This window comes from Pinus tabuliformis, chromosome J (assembly GCF_031772625.1).
Source record: "Pinus tabuliformis cultivar Carrire ecotype Pingquan chromosome J, CPIR1, whole genome shotgun sequence".
Lineage (NCBI taxonomy): Eukaryota > Viridiplantae > Streptophyta > Pinopsida > Pinales > Pinaceae > Pinus > Pinus tabuliformis.
In genome coordinates, this window is record NC_142295.1 from 312,343,976 (window position 1) to 312,366,290 (window position 22,315).

At 39.3% G+C, this 22,315-nt stretch overlaps 1 protein-coding gene across 8 annotated transcripts in view; it reads right to left on the bottom strand.

Moving 5' to 3' along the window:
• Positions 1-2,277: 2,277 nt before the first annotated feature.
• Positions 2,278-22,315, bottom strand: part of LOC149226985 (putative ALA-interacting subunit 2) — a 121,574-nt gene continuing 101,536 nt past the window's right edge. For 7 of the 8 annotated variants that reach the window (XM_089377658.1, XM_089377656.1, XM_089377653.1 and 4 more), the window contains 4 exons: positions 15,120-15,423; positions 14,528-14,823; positions 14,312-14,383; positions 13,724-13,989 (listed from right to left, as the gene is read on the bottom strand). In XM_089377658.1, the coding sequence (XP_089233784.1) occupies positions 14,356-14,383; positions 14,528-14,823; positions 15,120-15,423 (628 nt within the window). In that variant the 3' untranslated portion in view covers positions 13,724-13,989; positions 14,312-14,355. Of the gene's footprint in view, positions 2,383-13,723; positions 13,990-14,311; positions 14,384-14,527; positions 14,824-15,119; positions 15,424-22,315 lie in introns of those variants that run through there. The other variant, XR_016247763.1, reaches the window with a different exon arrangement.

The window sequence follows — 22,315 nt, forward strand, 5'->3', positions numbered from 1 at the left end:
ACTTGAAAGACAAGGTATAGGTCGACTACCCTGTAAAAATAAGACATCTGACTTTCAACCATACCACAATTGAAGATTAGGTCTTACGAGAGATGCCATTTCAAAATTTCTGATAAAGTGGCAGATGCGATTTGATAATTAAATCAACTTAAATCAAGTCGGGTCCGCATATCAAAGATCGGAGCAAATCGAAGGTTATATGAAATCGCATATCGGAGATCAGAGGTTTCGAGTGGTGACACACAATAAAAAGTGTTGATATGATATTTCTCCAATAGGGTTTTATTATGTGTTGTGTTATATTTTCATTTGTGTTTTGGTTAAAAGGTTTCCAAAGTTTATTACTCCGACAATGGATTATTATTCAAAGATTAAAGTCACACGATAATATATGTCATCAATTATAATCCTCCAATTGTGCAGCATCCATCAAGCATACTTATATTTCCATCAATGACAATTATTGACCAACACCGTAAGTCTAAGTGAAGGCCTTGGAAAGATAATGGTGGAATAAGTATTTGTGGTTTCCTTGAGGACAAAGCATCCAAGAAAGGAGAGGAATCAACACTCTTTTAGGATGGGACAGATATCCAAGATAAGAGTGGTCAAAGAGGAAGGATATTATTTGAGGATTGGGAATCCAAGATAAGAATAGTCCTAAAAGGACATACCTTGTGAACATCTAGATGGGGTATGTGCCTTGTAGAGGTAGTGCAATATCACACGTAAAGCCTCCCAACATAATGCTCTTGAATGAAGTTGAGCTTGTCTAGTTAGGCCTCAAAAGACGGTGCTGGTTATAATGTTGATCCTTATAGTTGGCTTATCAATCCGACTCTTCTTATGAAAAATATTCAATTGGAGAATGATTTTGTACTGGTTGTACAATTATGAATACCTCCCTAGTTAAGCGAGAGTGTTGGAAATGTAACAAGTTTCGATCTTCATAATTGTTATTGTACTCATTTCAATATGTATCTTATGTAACAAACAAAAAAAGAAAAGAAAAAGTTATTATTTTAAAGCATGGATTTCATGTTCCTTATTGATGGTCTTTTAGGTAAAAGCATGTTCTTCGTGCTTCTAGGGTTTGTTAGGTCATATGATTGATTGTCATGAGTCAATGGAGTCAACATCATGTTTATAAGACCCTTCCAGGTAAAATGTAATTTAAAAAAGAATTTATTTTGTGTCTAAACAGTCTTGGAAACATCTAAAGTACAAGTCGGTCCTGGCAGCTTCAAGTCAGCCTAAAGGAGGGAATTTGACCCCTTTGAAAGGTTATATAAAAGAGCAGCTTTGACCTAATTTGGCACTCACTCACTCACAAGTTCCATCTCAAGAAAGGAAGTTAGATCTGTTGTTGGAAAGCAAGAAGACAAGAAGAGCGAAGGTAGAGAAGAAGAAAGAAAACTTGTTTTTGGCCTCTATCTCTCTCACACGTGCGAAGAATTAAAGATTTTGCAACTTCCAGGAAGGTCGAAATTGTAGGTACGAGTTGCAGTATCAAGTTGCTGGAAGAGGAAATACTATGTTTTGACTTCATTGACCTTGGGAAGATTTGTCTTGCTCAAAGAAGGATCCCTTGAAGACGTTGAATTAGGGTTTTGTAGCAGTTACAAGGTCGAAGTTACAGGATTGAAGTTGTGGTCGAAGTTGCAAATTGATGCAGGATTGAGTTGTGGGGATCTGATTCTATTGGAAGGGTTGACTTGGTACTTGGAGGAGTACTAGGTCTAGGGTTTGGGTATTTGTTGTCTCATTTGAAGCAGATTCTATAAGAGAATAGTTTTTTCTGGGTTTTCCCCTTGGAGGGTTTTTGCCCTAGCTTGGAGCCTAATATCTATGTCCATTGTCTTTATTGTTTTTAATCTTGATACTTGTTTGATTAAAACATCTAATAAAGAAACACAAGAAGATAATTAAAGTTCACAAGCAAGTATTAAGGAGTACATAAAATCTGAATTGATAGTTACCACATTGCATTTTACAACAAAGCCTTTATTCAAAAGACCCAAAATTTTATGGATAACTTATGGGTATGTGCTAATGTCACCTCACATGATCCCTTTCACCTTAGATTAGTACTTTTGCTAACCACATAAGGGTATCCCTAAGTGATTCAAAGCTTCAATTATGAACTATGTGCAATAAAAGTTTGATGTTTTTCACTTAAAAACTCATAAAATTTTGCAACTTATTTTCTGAATCAACAAAGTTAAGTTTCAAATTTATAAATATATGTTCTAAAGCAGGTCTGAAAATTCTTCAGTCACTAAATTTTCCCCTTGTCCTTGTAGTAGAAGTGTCATAAAAATGAGCACGAGAAAAATACTTGAGATCAATGCCTTGATTCTTTTAAGTATTCACCTCGAAAATCTGCAATCAAGTTTGAAAAAATCAATGATATTCAATGCATTTCATTTTAAAATACTTGAAAATCAATTATGTTTATTAAATGACAGGCACCTTGTCCTTTGTCAATGGAGTGAATGGAATAGAAAACTTGCAAGACAAATGAAATTATTTGAATCTCACATATTCATGTACTCGAGAACAATGTTGATAACATTAGCATTGCCAAAAAAAATCAGCGAGGATCCAGAAAATATCTCAGAAACATTGGCAAAAAACGACAAATCTCAACAAACATTAAAAAGTACAAAATGTATTCATTTTTTTCAAAACTTTAAACATATAAAGCAACCACAATATCCAATAAACACATTGGCACATAAATATAGAGAAAGCACTATATATATATAGTGGATGTCAAACAAAAAATGATATATCAAAGTCAATGTTGAATCCTAAACCCTCATCTTCAATATCACATAATCATTAAAATAAGATTAAAAAAGCTTAACATATATTTTTACTAGGGTCGTGACAAAGGAGCTCAACAATCACTACCACCAACATCGAGGTATATAGAGGGTTTGGTGCTCTTGATTAAATGCTAGTTCTATACCCTCATACATGACAAAGTCGAATGGAAACGTTGCAATCTCTCAAATCCTAAAATCCTGAAAAACTATTAAGACTATTGGATTTTGAGTTGGGTCTAAAATTATACTTTCTCCATATGAAATCCAATATGGAACCACTCTCAAACATCATGAACATTTAACGATAATGTTAAAAATTTAAGTAAAATGATGAAAATGATTTAACATTACCATTAATTACATAGCATTAGTAGGGCCTGGACAAATCCACTTGCCCAACACTTGGAATCCCTTCCAACACCATGCAATAATGCTTAGCTACACTCCAAATTGCCTCACAACTCCAACTTGTTGACTGAAATGACCAAAAAAAAAAGCATTATGACTCAAGACTGCAGTCTTTTAGTAATTAGCGCGAAAAATTGAAAAAATCATGATTGCTTTAGTAAAATTGTTAGGCAACAATGGTATGTTCTATGTTTTAGAGAAATTTTACTTCAATTTCTTTATTAGCCCAATATCAATATCCAATTTAGCAATCACATCAAAATGATAGTAAAATGCAGATAGAACATAAACATAAACAGTAGAAGACATGCCAAGACAAGAGGACACAAGATGTGGCACTAGCCAGGGACAAACCCCAATGTGGGGAAACCCTTGATCAATTCTTCTTATAGTCTTCAATAGTTAAGCAGAGAGAGATAGTACGATTTACAAATTCTGATAATTTATAACAGCAGCGAAAGAGCCCTAACCAGAAAAGTCAACGCTGGTCAACAGGGCAGATTTGACCCTCAACAATTCGGTCAACTTCAATCAACTTGGGCCTCCAAACAGCAAGATGAAACAGCCCTCAAAACGGTCAAATTCAGCCCAGTCAAAGTCTAGTCAAACAGTCCACCTGCGGTCAGCCCTAACCACAGTGAACATTGGTCAAACAGTCAACGGATTGCCTCGATTTTTGTGCCCAAAAATGAGGCCAGCCCAAATAGAAGTCTCCCTCACAAAACCGAAGTCAAACAGGGTAAATTCAGCCTCCTAAAATTTCAGCCTCCTAAAATTTCACACGTGTGGAAAGAGAGAGGCCCAGAAATCCGTACCCAACCAATGAGAGAGATAAATATGAATGTGACTGATGTCCAACTGAGGATGAGGCATCATGTATTTATAAGCTAACGTGGAGGATGAATAGACGTGACTATTGGGCTTCTGAGCCTACATGAGTTTGTTGGTCAACCTTAACAATTTGTCCATAACATAAATAAATTCATATCTTCATTTGTACATGTCAGAATCAAATGATCTTTAGATCAATCCTACACCTCTCGAAGAGAGGAATCCAAAAAAAATATCAGATGTCATAAATAAGATGACCTATGTGGACTTTGGCCCTAGTTGCTAATCCATCTACCAATCTGTATTATCTCTGCCATCAATGCACTGCTCTACTGAACTATGAAGAAGAAGAAGTGGTCGAGAATGTATCATACCATTCTCTACTGACCTGAAGTCAATCCCAATCAAAAGAGAGTGTCTAATACCACTCTTACTGACCCGAAGTCAATTCCCATTGATCCCAGATCAATATCGGTCATCCTAGCATAAGGAGTACAGTAGTACACGATGCGTCCATCAGTAGTACTATGGTCCCTATCCTCATTTCCCTACTCATTGGCCATATGAGAGGTACTTCCCATGCATCCCAGACTACATGGGTGGGATGTCTCAACAGGAGAAGGATGGACCACTCGTCCTGCCTACATGTCGTCAAGGAGTATCACAGGGGAAGGATGAACCACTCGCCCTATACACAGCAAACCACTAGGGGAAGGCTGAACCACTCACCCTATGGTTGTTCACCGCTCCAAGAAGTACCCCAAGCCCCCCGGAGCTCCCAGAGCTCAATGTCCATCTCATACAGGACCCTCATAAAAGGGTCTCTCCACGACTCCCAAGTCATTCTCGGAAGGCTAAGAATTTGACCTTCACCAGGGGCTTTGTCAAAATATCAGCGACCTGCTCATCAGTCCCAATGTGATGGAGCCTTATTGCTCCTCGTTGTACCATATCATGGATAAAGTGTTACCTGATATCTATTGCTTGGAGTGATCATGAAACACAGGATTCTCTGATAATCAGATCTCACTCTGGTTGTCAAAGAGAATCACGGTGGTATCAAGCACATGTCCAAACAGCTCACTGAAGAGCTTCCTCAACCAAACAGCTTCACAGGAGGCCACACTAACAGCTATGTATTCGACCTCGGCGGTGCTCAAGGCAACCGATTTCTGCTTCCTGCTCATCCAGGATATCTAAGTAGAACACAAAGAAAAACAACATCCAGAAGTGCTCTTGCGATCCACCACACTGCCAGCCCAATTAGCATCAGAATAACCATGCAACCTTACATCTCCGACAGTTTATCTCAGTCCATGAGTGATTGTGCCTCCAAGATATCTCAGAAGATTCTTGGCGACAATCCAATATATATGATGAGGATCAACCACATATTGGCTCAATGTGTTAACCGCAAAACATATGTCTGAACGGGAGTTCACCAAGAAAATCAGTGCTCCTATGAGTTGACGATACTTAGAAGCATTTCCCAATTCAGGTCCAACAGCACTACCACATAACTTCTTAAAGTTAAGTTCATCGGAGTAGTCATAGGCTTGCAGTCCACCATCCCAAATATTTCCAATATCTTCACAACATATTTTCCTTGAAAGATGAAAATTTCGCCTAGCTTTTGCCAAAGCTCCAACCCTAGGAAATAGTGCATCGATCCTAGATCCTTCATCTCAAATTCAGAAGCCAACTCCCTCTTACATTTGTGAATGAGAGGGTCTGCACCTGTCAGAAAGAGGTCGTCCACATAAAGTACCAGAATGAGAGGTTTATCATTTTCAACCTTAAAGTAAAAGTTCGGATCGGATTCACTTCTAATGAATCCTAGCTTCATCAAATAGTTATCGATCCTCTCATACCAAGCTCGGGGTGCTTGCTTCAACCCATAGAGAGCTTTCTTCAACCTACATACATGAGATTCACGATCATGAACCTCGAACCCCTCAGGTTGTTCCACATAGACTTCCTCTTTGATTGAACCATGCAAGAAAGCAATCTTGACATCCATTTGATGTAAGTTCCATCCTTGCAAGGCAGCAAGGGCTATGATCGAGCAGATGGTGGTGTATCAGGTAACAAGTGCAAATATCTCATCGTAATCTACACCTTCCTTTTGAGAGAAGCCTTGAGCAACAAAGCAGGCCTTGAACTTTTCTGCACTTCCGTCAGCTCCATGCTTGATTTTGTAGAGCCACTTACAGGTGACAACCGATTGTCCTGGGGTCTAGGGACCACATCCCAGACATCATTCTTCATAATTGACTTGTATTCTTCATTCATAGCATCCTTCCATACTTGTTGCTTCACAACTTCTTCGAATGATGAAGGCTCATTTTGAATGATAGTGCTAATGGTGGTCAAATATCCTTGATACTTGTTCGGCTTCTTGCTTTCAAGAAAAGTCCCCCTTGGTGCAATGTATCTCTCGGCATCTTCAAGAGTCTCCCTAAGCCATGAGGGTCTCCTCTTAGAGGAGGAGGATCAATAAGATCCATAGGTTCATCAACATCAGGCATCGTTTCGTCCTCTTTTTCACCATAATTTCTTGTGTCAGCTTCTTTGTCCTTTCTTAGGATAGGAAGGTTGTTGATCTTCCTCAAGGCCATATCTTCGTCGAAGGTGACATCATGACCTATCTCAACTTCCTTTTGACCAACTACATAAATTCTATATCCCTTAGAATTTTCACTATAGCCCACAAAGATTCATTTCTTCCTAGATGCACCCAATTTGCTTCTTTTCTCTTTTGGCACATGAAAATATATGGGGCTTCCAAAAATTCTAAAATGAGAGACATCGAGTTTCTTACCAGTGAACATTTCTTTGGGAGTCTTGGAGTCCAATGCTTGATGAGGGCATCGATTTTGAACATACACGGCGGTATTTGCAGCTTCAGCCCATAGAAACTTCAGAAGGCCTTTATCATGAAGCATGACACGAATAGCTTCTACAATAGACTGATTCTTCCTTTCAACCACACCATTCTGGTCAGGGGTGTATGGCGTTGTAGTCTCCCTTTAATGTCAGTGTCTCTACAATAATCATGGAATTCATTGGATTCGTACTCAGTCCCATTATCAGTCCTCAATATCTTTATTTGCTTCTCAAATTGGTTTTCGATCAAGGCTTTGAAATGTCGGAACCAGGTGAACACTACATCCTTCTTCTTTAAGAAGTAGATCCAAGTCTTGCGAGAATAATCATCCACAAAGGTGAGATAATATAAGTATCCTCCCAAGGAGTTTACAGGCATCATACCAGTAATGTCGAAGTGGATCAATTGCAATATGTTTGTGCTCTTGCTATTACTTGAGGGGAATGGTCCCCTTGTAAGTTTTCCTTCGGCACATCCCGGACATACACCTTCATGTTCTACTTTGAACTCAAGCATACCTGTCACCATTTGTCTCACATCAGGTAGGGCCTTATAATGAATATGGGAAAACCTCTGGTGCCATAGTTCAGATTGTAGAGATGTGTCGTAAGACATGGCTCCCAATGGTCTTCCTCCAACTTGATACAAAGTGTCAACCCTAAACCCAAGAGTAAAGGCATCTTTAAAATTTCTTTTCCAAACATGTACCTTTCCATCGATAAAAGCCACCTTGAATCCTTTATCTTCCATTGTTGAAATGGACACCAGGTTCTTCTCGAGATCAGGTACATATAGTACTTCTTGCAAATGAATAGTGTTACCTTCATTCAATTGAAGGGTAACATTCCCTACTCCCTTCACGGAATAGGTGGCATTGTCTCCAAGGATGATCTCCAAGTTTGTCTCCTTTTCTATCAAATTAGAGAGGGCTTCCTTGTATCCGGTGAAGGGCCTTGAGGCACCACTTTCAATCAGCCAATTTCCCAAAGTGTCCGAAGGAGAGGCAGTGGAGAGGGCCGATATAAGATAGTACTCTTTTTGCTTATTATTAACAACATTGGATTCTTCATACCTGGAGTTCCTTGATTTCTTGGAGGGCCAACCATTTCCTTGATGTCTCGCATTCCTTTTTCCTTTTCCATTGAACCTATCATTCCTTTGATCATTGTTGTTGAAGTTGCCCTTGGAGTTGTCATGATAGTCATCATCTTGAGGTGTATCCCTTCTATTAGATACTCCCTTGCATAGTGGGCAAACTTATTGCAAACAAAGCATCTTCCCTTCCTTCCATTTTTGAATCCCAGTCTTCCTTGACTTTGCTTCTTTGAACCTGCATTGCTCGTCCTCTTGGCTTGAGCGGAGAATGCAATGGGGTTGCTTCTGCTAGAAGGCATTTCTTGCTCCAACATTCTTGTTTCTTCTTGAATGCATCTCGACATCAATTCTTCAAACCCCGGAATTCAATCATTGTTGAGTATAGTGGTTCTAAATACATACCACTCAAGTGGGAGTCCTCCAAGTGTGGTGAGGGTAAGTTCCCTGTGAGGAATTACTTCTCCAATGGAGAGTAGATCATTCTTGATCTCAGTAGTCCTCAAGAAATAGGATTGAATGTCCTCGTCCTTGCCCTTCTTAATATCCTTCAACTTATTCTTGAGAAAGAGAATTTGATTAGCATTACTAACCTTGAACATGTCAATCAACCTGTGGTAGATCTCCTTGGAGGTCTTCAATTCGAAGATATAGGCCACCAGATGCTTGTCAATGGAATCCCTCATAATCTTCTTCACTTTGACTTCAGCCCTATCGTAATTGGTCTTCGCAGCAGCCGGTGCATTTGAAGGAGGTTCAGGGATTTTACCTTGCACATAATCCATCACTTCTTTTTCTTCCAAGGTCAAATCAAGAGACATCTTCCATCCATGATTATCAGATTTATCATGGAGCTTGTCTTCAACCGAGAAGTAGGATGAGGAACCCATTGAGTCTTTTGTCCTTGTCCAACTGTCTCTGGTGATTACTCTTTCACTCTTTCTTGGACTTTGTCTTCACCTTAGCTCTAATACCATGTTAATTTTAGGCAGCAATGGTATGTTCTATGCTTTAAAGCAATTTTACTTCAATTTCTTTATTAGCCCCATAACAATATCCAATTTAGCAATCACATCAACATGATAGTAAAATGCAGATAGAACATAAACATAAATAGTAGAAGACAAGCCAAGACAAGAGGAGACAAGATGTGGCACCACCCATGGACAAACCCCAATGTGGGGAAACCCTTGATCAATTCTTCTTATAGTCTTCAATAGTTCAACAGAGAGAGATAGCACAATTTACAAATTTTGATAGATCATTTATAACAGTAGCAAAAGAGCCCTGACCAAAAAAGTCAACGTTGGTCAATAGGGCATATTTGACCCTCAACAATTTGGTCAACTTCAGTCAGCTTCGGCCTCCAAACAGCCCTCAAAATGGTCAAATTCAGCCCATTCAAAGTTTGGTCAAATAGTCCACCTGCGGTCAGCCCTAACCACAGTCAACGTTGGTCAAATAGTCAACAAATTGCCTCAATTTTTGTGCCCAAAAATTCGACTTGCCCAAACAGAAGTCTCCCTCACAAAACCGAAGTCAAACAGGGTCAACGCTTGTCAAAGTCAGCCTCCTGAAATTTCGGCCTCCTGAAATTTCGCACATGTGGAGAGAGAGAGGCCCAAAAATCCATACCCAACCAATGAGAGAGAAAAAGATGAATGTGACTGATGTCCAAATGAGGATGAGGCATTATGTATTTATAGGCTAACGTGAGGGATGAATAGACGTGACTATTGGGCTTCTGAGCCTACATGAGTTTGTTGGTCGACCTTTACAATTTGTCCATAACATAAATAAATTCATATCTTCACTTGTACATGTCAAAATCGGATGATCTTTAGATCAATCCTACACCTCTTGGAGAGAGGAATCCAAGAAAAATATCAGTGGTCACAAATAAGATGACCCATGTGGAGCTTGGCCCTAGTTGCCAATTTTAACAAAACCACATGATGTCCACTTAACAAATTAAAACAAAATTCTAATTTTTAAGGCAGAAAATTCGCTGCCCAAATAAACATGATTTTCAGGCACATCACCAAAAAATTGACAATGTTATCAACATTGTTTGAGAAATAAAAACTCAAACGAGTAGATATGCCAAAGATTAGAGTTTGTCACACAAACACACTCATATTGGTTGCCAAAAACATGTTGATTGAATCTTCAATACTCAGAGTTTCAGAAAGAACAAAGTTCCAAGCAAGTTGGACGTAAATCAACATGCTCAAGGATCATGGCAGACATAAGTAATCACATAGAGACAGTTACAATCACCTCAAGCCACTCAAAGTATAACTATGGCAGTGCATGCTAGAAATTCAACCAACGGAATAGCATAAATGTTTGTTAAACAAAATCTCAGTCTTAAGTGAATAAAATGGAAGAAAGATGATGGAGGAATGAAGAAATTGATAACCAAGAGAAGATGAAAAAGGAGGTAGATCAAGAATACCATTGAGCCTTGATCTGGAAAGGTTTCCTTAAAAAGGGAAAAAAAACACTCTTCTAAGGGATGCATGCATACTTAACTAGGGTGACTCAACTAGGAAATAAAAGCCCAAAAGCACAGGGACCCTCATGCATGGTAAAACCACTGAAAATCCAGTGAAAGACACTACAAAAGAATTTGACAGAACTACCTACAATATCACAAGTGGGGTACCCTCATTTTGCTAAAGATAGGATGCATGCATGCCGAAACCAAAAGAAGATAGAAAATGCCATGTCACCATCATTAAAAACACTAGAATGTATTGAGAAAGGATCGAGTAAAGCACTCTCTTCCTGCCTAGAATAGACTACATGCATTGCAGAAGAGTCAAAGCATGATGGTCTCATAAGCGCACACCACTTCTCAAGTCCATAATGGACAAAAAAAATACAACTGGAAGCTAGGAAGCCTCTTTAGGCCATGCACCCCACTTGGACAACATAAGATAGGAAAAATCGGGCTAAGCAGAGAACATGAATCTCCAAGTAAATCATCCAAGTGGTGTCCAACTAAAGAGCACTTTTCTCAAAATCGTAGGCTTTTTCTTTGAGAGAAAAGTCACCAAAGTCAACTTCATAAGCAACAAGTCAACATGGAGAAAAGATTACTTAAAATGCAAGTCAAGCCAAAGATGTCATCTCAAGTGGGTGCACTATTTAAGAGTGAATGCCATTTGTCAACAAGCTACCAAATCCTCCATGAATCCTCTCAAGCAGAGGCATACACCTCCATGGGCTCCACAAAGATGACACATCCGTAAGTAGGGTGCACCCCATATACGTTAAAACATTGGATAGGATCATGAAAAAACACAGGTCAAAACTAGGGTAGGGTACACATCCCCCCTGCTAAATAGGCTGCATCACAAAATATCAAAGTGGTTGGAATCTTCTAGAAACTAGAACATATCTTCACTCAACACTACTAGAAGTGTGAACTCGGGTATCTGCTAAAAATATAAACTTGAAAACCTTAATCTTCCATGTTCCCAGGTCACCACTAAAATTCTCCCACTTGCTACCCACCATAAAAGCTATCCAAGAATATGATTGGTCTCGAAAAATAAAAAAATCCCAAATTTTCCCTGATTTTTCATGTTCTCCAATTAACACCAAAACTAATATTATATATATATATGCACATCTCCATAAAGAGCATCCGAAAATATGGTTAGTTCCTGAGAATATGGGCTTTCTAAAAATATCAAATTATCTAGAAAGCAAGTCTCAAAAATCTGAAAGTACCCCTTTGAAGTTCTCAGGCTCCCAAGCATACAACTCATAGTTCATGTCACATGAAAGTATGAGAAACCGGCTGAACTCAAGAAAACCATCAACATTGCACTAGTATGGGCATGAACAAATGCCTAAAGAAAATTGCATTGAAGATCTAATGCAAGAAACCTATTCAATCTTTAAATTTGAGAACGAAGATCAATGACCATATGCTAAGTTTGGCTAATATTATATACATATATATATATATATATATATATATGCACATCTCCATAAAGAGCATCCGAAAATATGGTTAGTTCCTGAGAATATGGGCTTTCTAAAAATATCAAATTATCTAGAAAGCAAGTCTCAAAAATCTGAAAGTACCCCTTTGAAGTTCTCAGGCTCCCAAGCATACAACTCATAGTTCATGTCACATGAAAATATGGGAAACCGGCTGAACTCAAGAAAACCATCAACATTGCACTAGTATGGGCATGAACAAATGCCTAAAGAAAAGTGCATTGAAGATCTCATGCAAGAAACCTATTCAATCTTTAAATTTGAGAACGAAGATCAATGACCATATGCTAAGTTTGGCTAAAGCACTCACAAACTGTCGATGCCAATTCATCCTATAATGTATCCACAAACCATCAATGTTCAATCATGAATTTTTTTATGAGAAATTATTTCCTTAATGTATCCATGAACCAATGATGTGAAATCAGTCAAGATAAGAAATTCACTATGAGTAATAACAAGTCAATTGACTTCTCCACCTAGAAAATAGAATCCCATTTAGAGGAAGATCCCTGGATGCAGCCTTAGGAAACAGACACATACTTGGACAAAAATGTTAAATAACCATATTAATTAAAAAAAAAAACCTGGAGAGCACACACTCACTGGTGAACGCTACTTCATTAATGCACGCAGGACAAGGCCAGACCCTGGCTAGGTAGGTCACATGAGCCTCACTTTAAACTCTTCTCGATCTTCTACATGACAGGAGCCTCTCTCTTTACCACAAGAAAAGTTGAATTTGCAAAAATCCCATTTAAAGTAGGAGGGGAGTATTAACGTGGGAACACCCTTACACGAAGACACTTCTTAGTGGGAGACGAGGGCAGTGCATAGATAGAACACCCCAGCCCCACTTCAAATTCTTCAATCTTTTACAAGATGGGAGGTCTCATACTTTATTGAAACAAAAACAAACCTGCAAAGAACATGTAAAGGAGAGATTCTCACCACAAACACCACTTCATTATGTGAGACGAGGTCCAGTCTAGATAAATCTTCTAAGAAGATATTAAAAGTTCTTTCAACCTTTTATAAGACAAGAGGCTCTTTTAAAACTTAAAAAGGCCAGAGGTTCCCACACTATCAAGTTTACTTGGGCATTGCATATGTCTATTAGCCTAAATTGCAATAGCTAATTAGCTGCTAAGAATAAAAGTACAAACTGTAGGCTCATTTGTTGAGATTGGAAAATGAGTCTCAGTTTCCTTCCAACTAACTTGCTGACCATCTTAAAAATTTATCTATCATTGATACGCTGAATGGTTTTGTTCTTTCAACTTCACGCAGGGGGTCTCAGACTTGACCCCTCCCCTGGCTGCCTGCCTTTGTTGCATGTGTCACTCGATGTTCTTACCAGGTCAAGCACAATAATCAGCTCCGACAGGTTTACACTGGGTACCATACGCAAAATGGAGGAAAGTGCCCATGGGTCTCCCTGCGAGGTTTTCTTTGGGAAAAAAATCATCTTATCATTGATGACACTAAACAAGACTTTCATAATAGAAACAGCAATATACTTTCAAGTGACTAGGAGATTCATGGTTTTAAGTTATTTCAACTACATTTTGGATGTTTTATGTGATTATAGCTTTTATTCTGATATCACCTACTTTGCAAGGAGCTTTAGTATGTTAATTTTAGTGCAAGCTTCCAATGAATTGTAAAGGGCATTATTGTTTAAATTTCTTTTAGCAAGATCCTTGGCAATGTAAATACTAATTAAAACTTGTAACTGATTGCAAAAATTAACTTTCCACAAAGTATGCAACATCAGATTCATCAATAAGGTATTTTTCCTTTAGGTGCACTGATATGACCCCATCATACAATGCAATGGGACCTTCATATAATTTTTAACCTTAGCACAAGAGCTGTATGTCCTACCATCACCTCGGATTGGAGAATACAAGGCCTGAGAGTCTGCAACATCAAATAAAATGTAAATTATTAGGCCAACTATGCATCTCATGTTTCCAACTGATTTTGATAGTTAAATACACAAGACAACGATATCCTTCAGTTTTTCCAGGAAATTAAAGCATCACATTCAGATGTATCATATATACATAATGTAATCCTTGAAACAGAGAGAACAGAATGGAGCAGATTTTAAAGTTGTGGAAAATATTCTAAGACACCACACATGGCATGTCCGACTATCTATTGTTATCATGTTTATGATTCACTGTTTATTATTGACACACCCATACGTGACAGAACATAGAAATATCAACAAACCAACCTTTTTTTCACAGTAGCTACATAACAAGACAGACTCAAATTACATTATCTGTTTGATGAGAAATACGCATGCCTGCAAACAAAGAATAAACTCAATGGTTACCAGAAAGACACAAATTGCAATCACCAAAGTGAAGCTAGTAAAATTTAAAATAAAGAAAAATTTCTCAAGGCAAGCAAACAATGTAAATTTCTTCATCAAATTCTAGAGGCGTACCTCGGGTGTTGAACTTTAATGTGCAAAATGAAGAAAACCAATGCCAAAAAGATGCATAATGCCCCAGTGACAACGTAAATCTTCCCCATGAAATCATTTTTCCCTCCAAGCCAACTTGTGGTGGAAAGTACCAAACTTTTCTTTCCCCCAAAGCTATATACATTATAGTTATTTTGAATCTTCACTGTAATGTAGTCATTAGCTTGAAGGTCCACCTCAATCCTTCCATACAACTTTCTGAATGTTGGAAGTGCTGCTGTGCGCATCCATACAATAAGGTCTTCTTGCTCGCTCAGCTGTCATGCCAATCATACACAAAAATTCAATAACGAGCATGAGGATAGAGTCTAGACCAGTGTTTCAAAAATCAGCATGTGCAAAAAACAGTAGGGTCATCGGCTTGGGAAGTAGGCAAAATCAGGAAAAATATCAGCAAAACTCAGCAAGCATGCTCTCAGACCTAAAAAATCTTGCAATAAGGGAAAAATCAGAGCTTTTTGCAACAGTGAAATGTGCCATGTCGTCTCTTTACGAAAGAAACAAAACTTTGCTCTTGTTCCTCAGATAAAGTGATTTTCAAGGCACTACTTACAGGGATCAATGGATCTAGCCTGGCACCACCAATTAATGTTCCATTCTGAAAATTGTAAGGATAAATATCTTTTCCGAATTTATGTTCTCTGTCACTCTTCCAAGAAATGCCTTTCTTATTTACATTCAGTTCAACACTCTCAAAAAAAAACTGGTAAGTGTCGTTAAACAAGCTCCAAGCTATAAGGCCACATGGTACGATTCGCAGTCCATTTGAGTAACCTTCAGGTACACAATTCTTCCTATATATATCCTTAGTCTTCAGCCCCTGCAGCAACTCGTTGTCACTTCTACTTTTGACATACCTGCATTTAGTTAAAAACACAAGTAATGTTTCAGTAGGATATGTATAGCAACATAAAAATGTTAATAATATATAAATTTTTAAGTTACGTACAATATGTTATATGGTCCTGTAATATTCCTAGGCAATTTTTACAGTAAATATGCAAAGCAAACATAGACAAAAAGCCACAAAATTTAAACACGTGAATTAGATCACAGAAATGCACCAAAACTGCGCTGCCGAGCCATTTTATTAAAATCTGAAGAGGGTACAATTAGGTGCTGGAAAGAGTGCACCTGGGCTTGCTCAAGGCAAGCTAGCAAACCCAAATGAACAATAAGAAATCCCCCTCAAGTACGCTGCTGCTCTATCTCTTAGCTCTGCGCTGAACTGCCCAGAAATACGTTGTTAGGTGAGAAGATCTGCTGCTAGGGCCTCCTGTAGTGCTCAGAAAATTCCGGGAAATTAACCCCGGACTCTCCACCAAATACCCAGAATAACCCATGAAGGAATTGGGCTATGGTTGACCTCGGAATTTCGGCCCTCTTTTCCCTCTATGGCTCTGCTGCTGGGAAATTCGGCCCACCTGTCTATCCTACTGCAAATGCCCCCAAAAATAGCTGCAAACTCCAAGCAAAGGCTCTCCCAAACCCCTCCTCAAACCTCAGGCCCAAACTCCCTTCACAACTCAACTCCCAAGTGTGCCTCCTCCAAGCACTGCGCTGTTGGCTGTGTCTCCTCCCCACAAACTCGCACCCCACTACTGGAACAATTGGAAAAAGGATGGAACTCCCTCCTTGGGCTGGCACTCGAAGTCCACCGAAGCAAGGGTTGAGATCTCCGCTCAGAGACACTCGTGTGCTAAACAGCACTTGCAGACTTGGCTTCAGCTCAAGCGTGCTATGTCAAAGACACAATTTCTGAATAGATGATTGAATGACCAAATGAGTGTCTTCCCTTCCTTTTTGTCAAGATGCCTCCAATGCCCTCATGTGGGCCCACCTCGATTTCCTCCCACCGAATTTCCCTCCAAGGCATGTGTATTCTCCATGTGGGCCATAATTCTCCAAGTGTGGCCCCCACGCTCCACTAGGGGCTCAATATTCTCCTCCTCCTCTAATGTTTGGGGCTTGCTTTTAATCAAAATTCAATGTGGGGCCTCTAAACCCACATTTCCTAAGTGCCAACATGAATGAAGACCAAATTTATCAAAATTGATATTTCACTTAGCAATAATGCTAAGTGAGAATATCACAGAAAGGGTTAGCTCAACAGGTTGTCGTCAATGTTGTTGAGCATTTAGCTAGTTTCGTGCCAGCAGGTGCCTGGTATAAAGCCCCCTGTGTTAGGTGCACTAGTCTACATTCACTGGTTGACTAGGGATGACATCCATGAATGTGGATAAGCGTCCCTTTGGTTTCCCTGTGTGCTTTTCCTTGGAAAAAGAATAGAATAGGTTACATATTTTAATGGTGGGATTTAAAGTGATCCCTTTGTGTGGATTTGCCCAGGATTGTTTCCATGGACATGGCGACCACCGATCTCCAGTGTCCATGAACCACATTCAAAAAAAAAAATTTAATGGTGGCTAAAAATTGGCCAAAGCTCAACATTCTACCTTAAAAGTCAGTTAGGGTAAGCTTCTTGACCTTGTGGTGTCCAAGGATGGGGTGAGCATATATCCAGAAAGGGTGCAAGTCAGTCAACAAATTTCCCTTCCTAAAAATAAAAAGGCAGTTCAATCATTTTTTAGACAGTTAAATTTCATGTGCAGGCCACACTTTGCTGAAAGTACCAGACCAATATTTGACACGAAAACGGATAGGGACATTTTTTGGGCAGAAGAGACTATGCATCCTTTTGCTGCCATAAAACAGGCCATTTGCAATGTACCATTGTTGATGAGTCTGGATTATGCAACAGAGATTCAAATTTTCTCCTTTTCTACTGATTTTACCTTTGCTACTAGTTTATTGCAAAAGAATCATACAGGTTCTGAGCAGCCCAAACCTTTCATAAGCAAGGGGTTGAGAAATGAAATGCTATTCAACAAAGGCTAACAAAGAAGCTTGCTCATCCAAACAGCTCGGGGTAAATTCCCTACAAGAGTTAAGCATATACAGATAACTAACTTAAAATGTCCAATTTAAGCATGTAAAGATATCTTCTACAACTTAATTAGAGATATTTGATAGCGGACATCCACTGCAGCATTTAAGGTTGTAGTACACACACTTGGTAGTATGGTACTGTACCCAAATTCATCCAATGGAAATGTTAGAATGTGTTGCCTCCTTTAACATGTTGATTTGCCAATTGAGTCCACGTAGAGAAATTTAGGTGTTACACAAGGTTCCTTAGGTCATGTGCACTAGGTTGTCTTTAAGCATTGAGCAGCTTAGCTTGAAACCCTTAAAACTGCTTGATTGGGTTACCATACACAAAATTGGACAAAACCATTTTATGCATCCTGGTCCAAAATTGTCCTTCCAAGGTCCCCAAAATCCTATTTGATTGAGAGCTCAGAGACCAGACCGTTCCCAACCATAGCTTTTACCATACGATTTGGCTAATTAGGAATCCAAAGCTACTCAAATTAGAGAGAATTAGAGTCTCCCATATGATTTACGCCTTTAAACTGGCATAGGCTTAGATTGGGTAAACAGGGCATCACAACAGCTCTCCTGGTCAGCCAATTTGCAATGATTAGCCAGCACAGTTAGAGGCTGAAGCACTACACCATGGCAGGAAAACGGTGGTTAAGGGAGGGTCTGCTACAAGTCCACTTAACAGCAACAGGTTTGGAATCAGCCTAGCTAGACAGTGAGTTATTAATAGTAGAGTAACAATAGAATGAAATAGTGTTAGAGTGAATTACAGTTAGAGTACTGGTTTACTAAATATTGGCATTGCAAAAACAAAATTATACTGGTGGATTTATTGGTTGGAAAGACCTGCTGTTTATTTGGCGGTCAGCCCTATATTATTGTGGTTTTGTTGAAGAATTATACTGTTGTTGAAAATCTTCTATATTATTGGTGCATTTCACAAAAGGATACCTACTGTTGTATGAATGAATGAATATGTACTGTTTATTTTTTTTAAACCCTAGTTCAAAGTAAAACCCCAAGGGAAAAAATCCCCTTGGGACATTAGATTGGTATCAGCGCTGGGTCATCCTGCCCACCTATGAGCGTTTGGGTTAATGTCACTGACCCAGGTTTCTCAGGAAAGGATTTATTTGTTGTTTGTGACTGATTTTTCTGAGTATTTTCTGCTACAAATTTATTGTGAAAAGTTAAAAATGCTAGTGCGTTTATTTTTAGCAATTCAGAAAATTAATTTACTAGTTAAATAAATTTCTAGGTATAAAATGATTGTTGTGAAATATATCAGACCTGGTATTTAGAAGTTAACATTTGGGTGGATGCTTGACCTTGGTTAGTGAGCTAGCATAGCACCCATAACTATGAGGTCATTACCCTAATCAACATAATCACTAACCCATTGAATGCACACAACACATGAGTTGGTTGCTTGATCAGAGGAGGTAACTACCCAAGAGGAGGAGCTTTAGTCACTTGGAGAAGGGCACTTAGCCCTTGGAGTTTGGGACCATGTGATATGAGGTATGTGGTGTATAGACGATCCCTTTGTTAGATTTTTTGGGTTACTCCAAAAGTGTTTACACCATGTTTGAGGTGCTTCATGAGCTTTGGGGTGCATGGTGTATGTTCAACCCCTTGATGCTTCATGATGGATTGGCGAATGGGAGATCATTCATGATGGATTTGCAGTGGACACCCTTCATTGTGGCCACATGGAGAGTTCATTTGCTTAGAGAATGCACTACTTGAGAGGAGTGTTGTGCATCTTGTAGGAAATAATTAGGCCCCAAATAGCATGGGGTTACTTGAATTCCTATTTGAAGGCTTGGGGTTGGCTTAACAATGACTAGGTTGCAACAGTATTATTACAAAGAGTAGCTGACCCACTGGAGCACACTGCTTAGGAGGATCAATGGAGTCCATGGAGGCTTCTGATGGAGAAAGTAGTTGGGGTTCATTACTTTCCCTATCTTAGGTTTTGGAGAGATAGTGGGTTTGTACTAGCCTTGAGAAAGGGTTATGGTATGTACTTGAACTTCATCTCATTAATTTTCCTTGAACCTGGCACCCATCTATTCATTGGCCTAAAAAACTACAAATCTACAAAATAAATGCACAACTAGATTCTTAAATTAGCAGAAGCAAAATTGCACATAACAAATCTCAATCACAATGACACAAACAGATTTTGCCCAATCAATAGTTGTTCATTAAATTTGAACGTACTTGGGCTCCCATCCTAGGATAATGGCCCAAAGGATAAAATTACATATACAAAAATGCCCTATATCTAATCCGTCAAATCAGGCTCTAGATCAGTCCTCATTCTCCTTGGGTGATCTAAATCTCCAATGCTTCCTTTATGCACCCGAAACACTAGAGTATCGCACTCCTCACTTGAGAAAATCCCTCTCTCAAAGGCTAGTGTTGTTGTATGGTGTGTCTTCTCCTTTCCTTAGCCTTTCTTTTATAACTTTACATTAAACTAAATCCCTAACCCTAATCTCAAAAGTGATTGATGATCGAGATTAGATTTCTATTCACTTGAGATCCAGGGATGAGTTTAAAACATAATCACTAAAGTAAATTACTTTACTTTTCCTAAGGTTCTTTACCTCAATTAGCAAATGTAATAATTATGTGATTTTCTTAAGTATGAACTTAGGCTATGTTACATTAGCAACTTGCTCACACTTCAACAAGCGTCTTAAGGAGATTGTGGACGACTTCTGCATGCGTAGACACTTAGGCCTGTGCAAAAGTACCTACCCAAACTACAAACGTCAACACTCACTCTTAGCGAGGGAGGTACTTCTACCCCCTGGAACTAGCTTTGATCCTAGAACTGCATCCGCTACCATGGTTGCTCCCTCTGAACTGGAATCCTTCCCAGCCACCTGGTATGAAAACATACTCGAAGTCTTTCTCCCCTTGGACTGGTTCCTAGAGGCCTCCTACTCATGTACATCCTGTAAGGTCATCTCATACCAAGAGACCTTCTTGACAGACTTGGAGGAATTTGTTGACAGCTTCCCCCCACCTAGACCTAAAGGTTGACTCCGTTTGAGCTTCTCAACCTTCAAAGCTTCCCTCTCCTTATTCTTTGTCACTGCTCTGCTTCTTTCCATCACTTGAATAGGTTGGCTCTTTAGCCTAATACATTGCTCTCTTTAACTCCAATGATGTGGCCATCATCTGAGCTAGATCCCATGGTTCTTATCAGTACTTGTCCATCCTAGAACACTACACATAACCCCTTCTCTATCATATAGATTGAAAGCGAACTCCGCCTAAGTTATGGCACCCACAACACGTCCTCCACCTCTGACCTGCCTCCTAACTCAAGCAGGAATATCATTGCTCCAACCACTTTCATTGCATGTTTGGTATCAACACCAAACTCCACGTGCAGTTTTGAATCCCACTCAATCAAGTTGTTAAACAACTCATGTGCCCCTCTCTTCTTGTGGCCCTTGTGCTAAGTCCTTCTAACACCCACAAGGAAACTGTTGATATATAGATCCACTAGAATCTCCCTTGTGGATTTGTCTTGGTCCTTTGAGATACCCACTGAAATAATCTACATCCAAAACCTTGACTAGGACGGTCTCCCTCTCTCCCTCTGAGGGTTGAACTCTACCAATCCTACTAATTGTCCCTGCTAGCCACCACCATCTTTGTCGATCATTACCGGCTCCTACCTATCGCGGCAGACCACCTACCTAACGACTTTGCGCAATGTTGAATAACTCTGCTAGCAACCCCTTGCTGGCCACTACATCCTATATCTACTCAATCATGCCCAATGCAATAATTTGTCCATAGCATGATCCTCCATCTCTCTACTATGTGGCAACACCTATACCAAACCTTGTCATTCCCTCTACGACTAGCCCGTCCATAGCTCAACTACACTGCCCTAACGTACCTATCACTAACTACATGAAATCCTTTCTCGATGGCTCCTCACGCATGGCCCAAACTCCCCTATGCACATCCCTCAACAATGTCTCTTGCATTGTTTACACTACAAGCCATAGCACCTCTGCACCGTGTTTTGTTGTCCCCTTTAATGGTCTGTCTTTCAGACCTATTGATTGACCTATATAGCCTTTCCTTTCTCAACAGTGAGAGCCCAAACATTGTCACCATAATGGTCGTTGTCCATCATTGATTCACCCAGGCTAGCTCGAAGTGTTGAATTTTGTAGCTATGGTCGGTATTCATAATTTATATCTTAGCCCTTGTAATGAATAAAGAATTTGTATGACATGTTCTTCATGTCGGATTTAAAAGAGAAAATTTCAAAATTTGAATTTTGACTTTTTGGCTACAAATAGTCAAGTCAGCCCTCCCTCAAGTTAAGTCGACCCTAGTGAAGAGACACACCCATTCGTGAAGACAAAACACTATATAAAAGCATTCAACATCCTCCACAAAGGCACCATTCAACCTCACACAAGAAAGTTTTTGGGCATCAAACCGAAGGACAAGAAGGACAAAAAGAAGGACGAAGATCATCTTTCTCTCCTCGCTCGCACATGTGTTTCTGGGCAGTTTTCTATGCAACATATTCTAGACAGACCGAAATTTATGGGTATATTGGGAGGTTGAATTTATGGGTATCTGGGAGGTCGAATTTCGGCCTACGGCAAATGAAGTCAGGTTGAGTTGCAAGACAGATTGGAGTCTTGGCTTGAGGGTTGTTGACCAACTTTGTACATAAGCATTGTTGGTATGTTTGACCTCATAGTTGACTAGTTGCATTAGATGTATCTCTTGTTGAACTGAAGAATTTCTCTA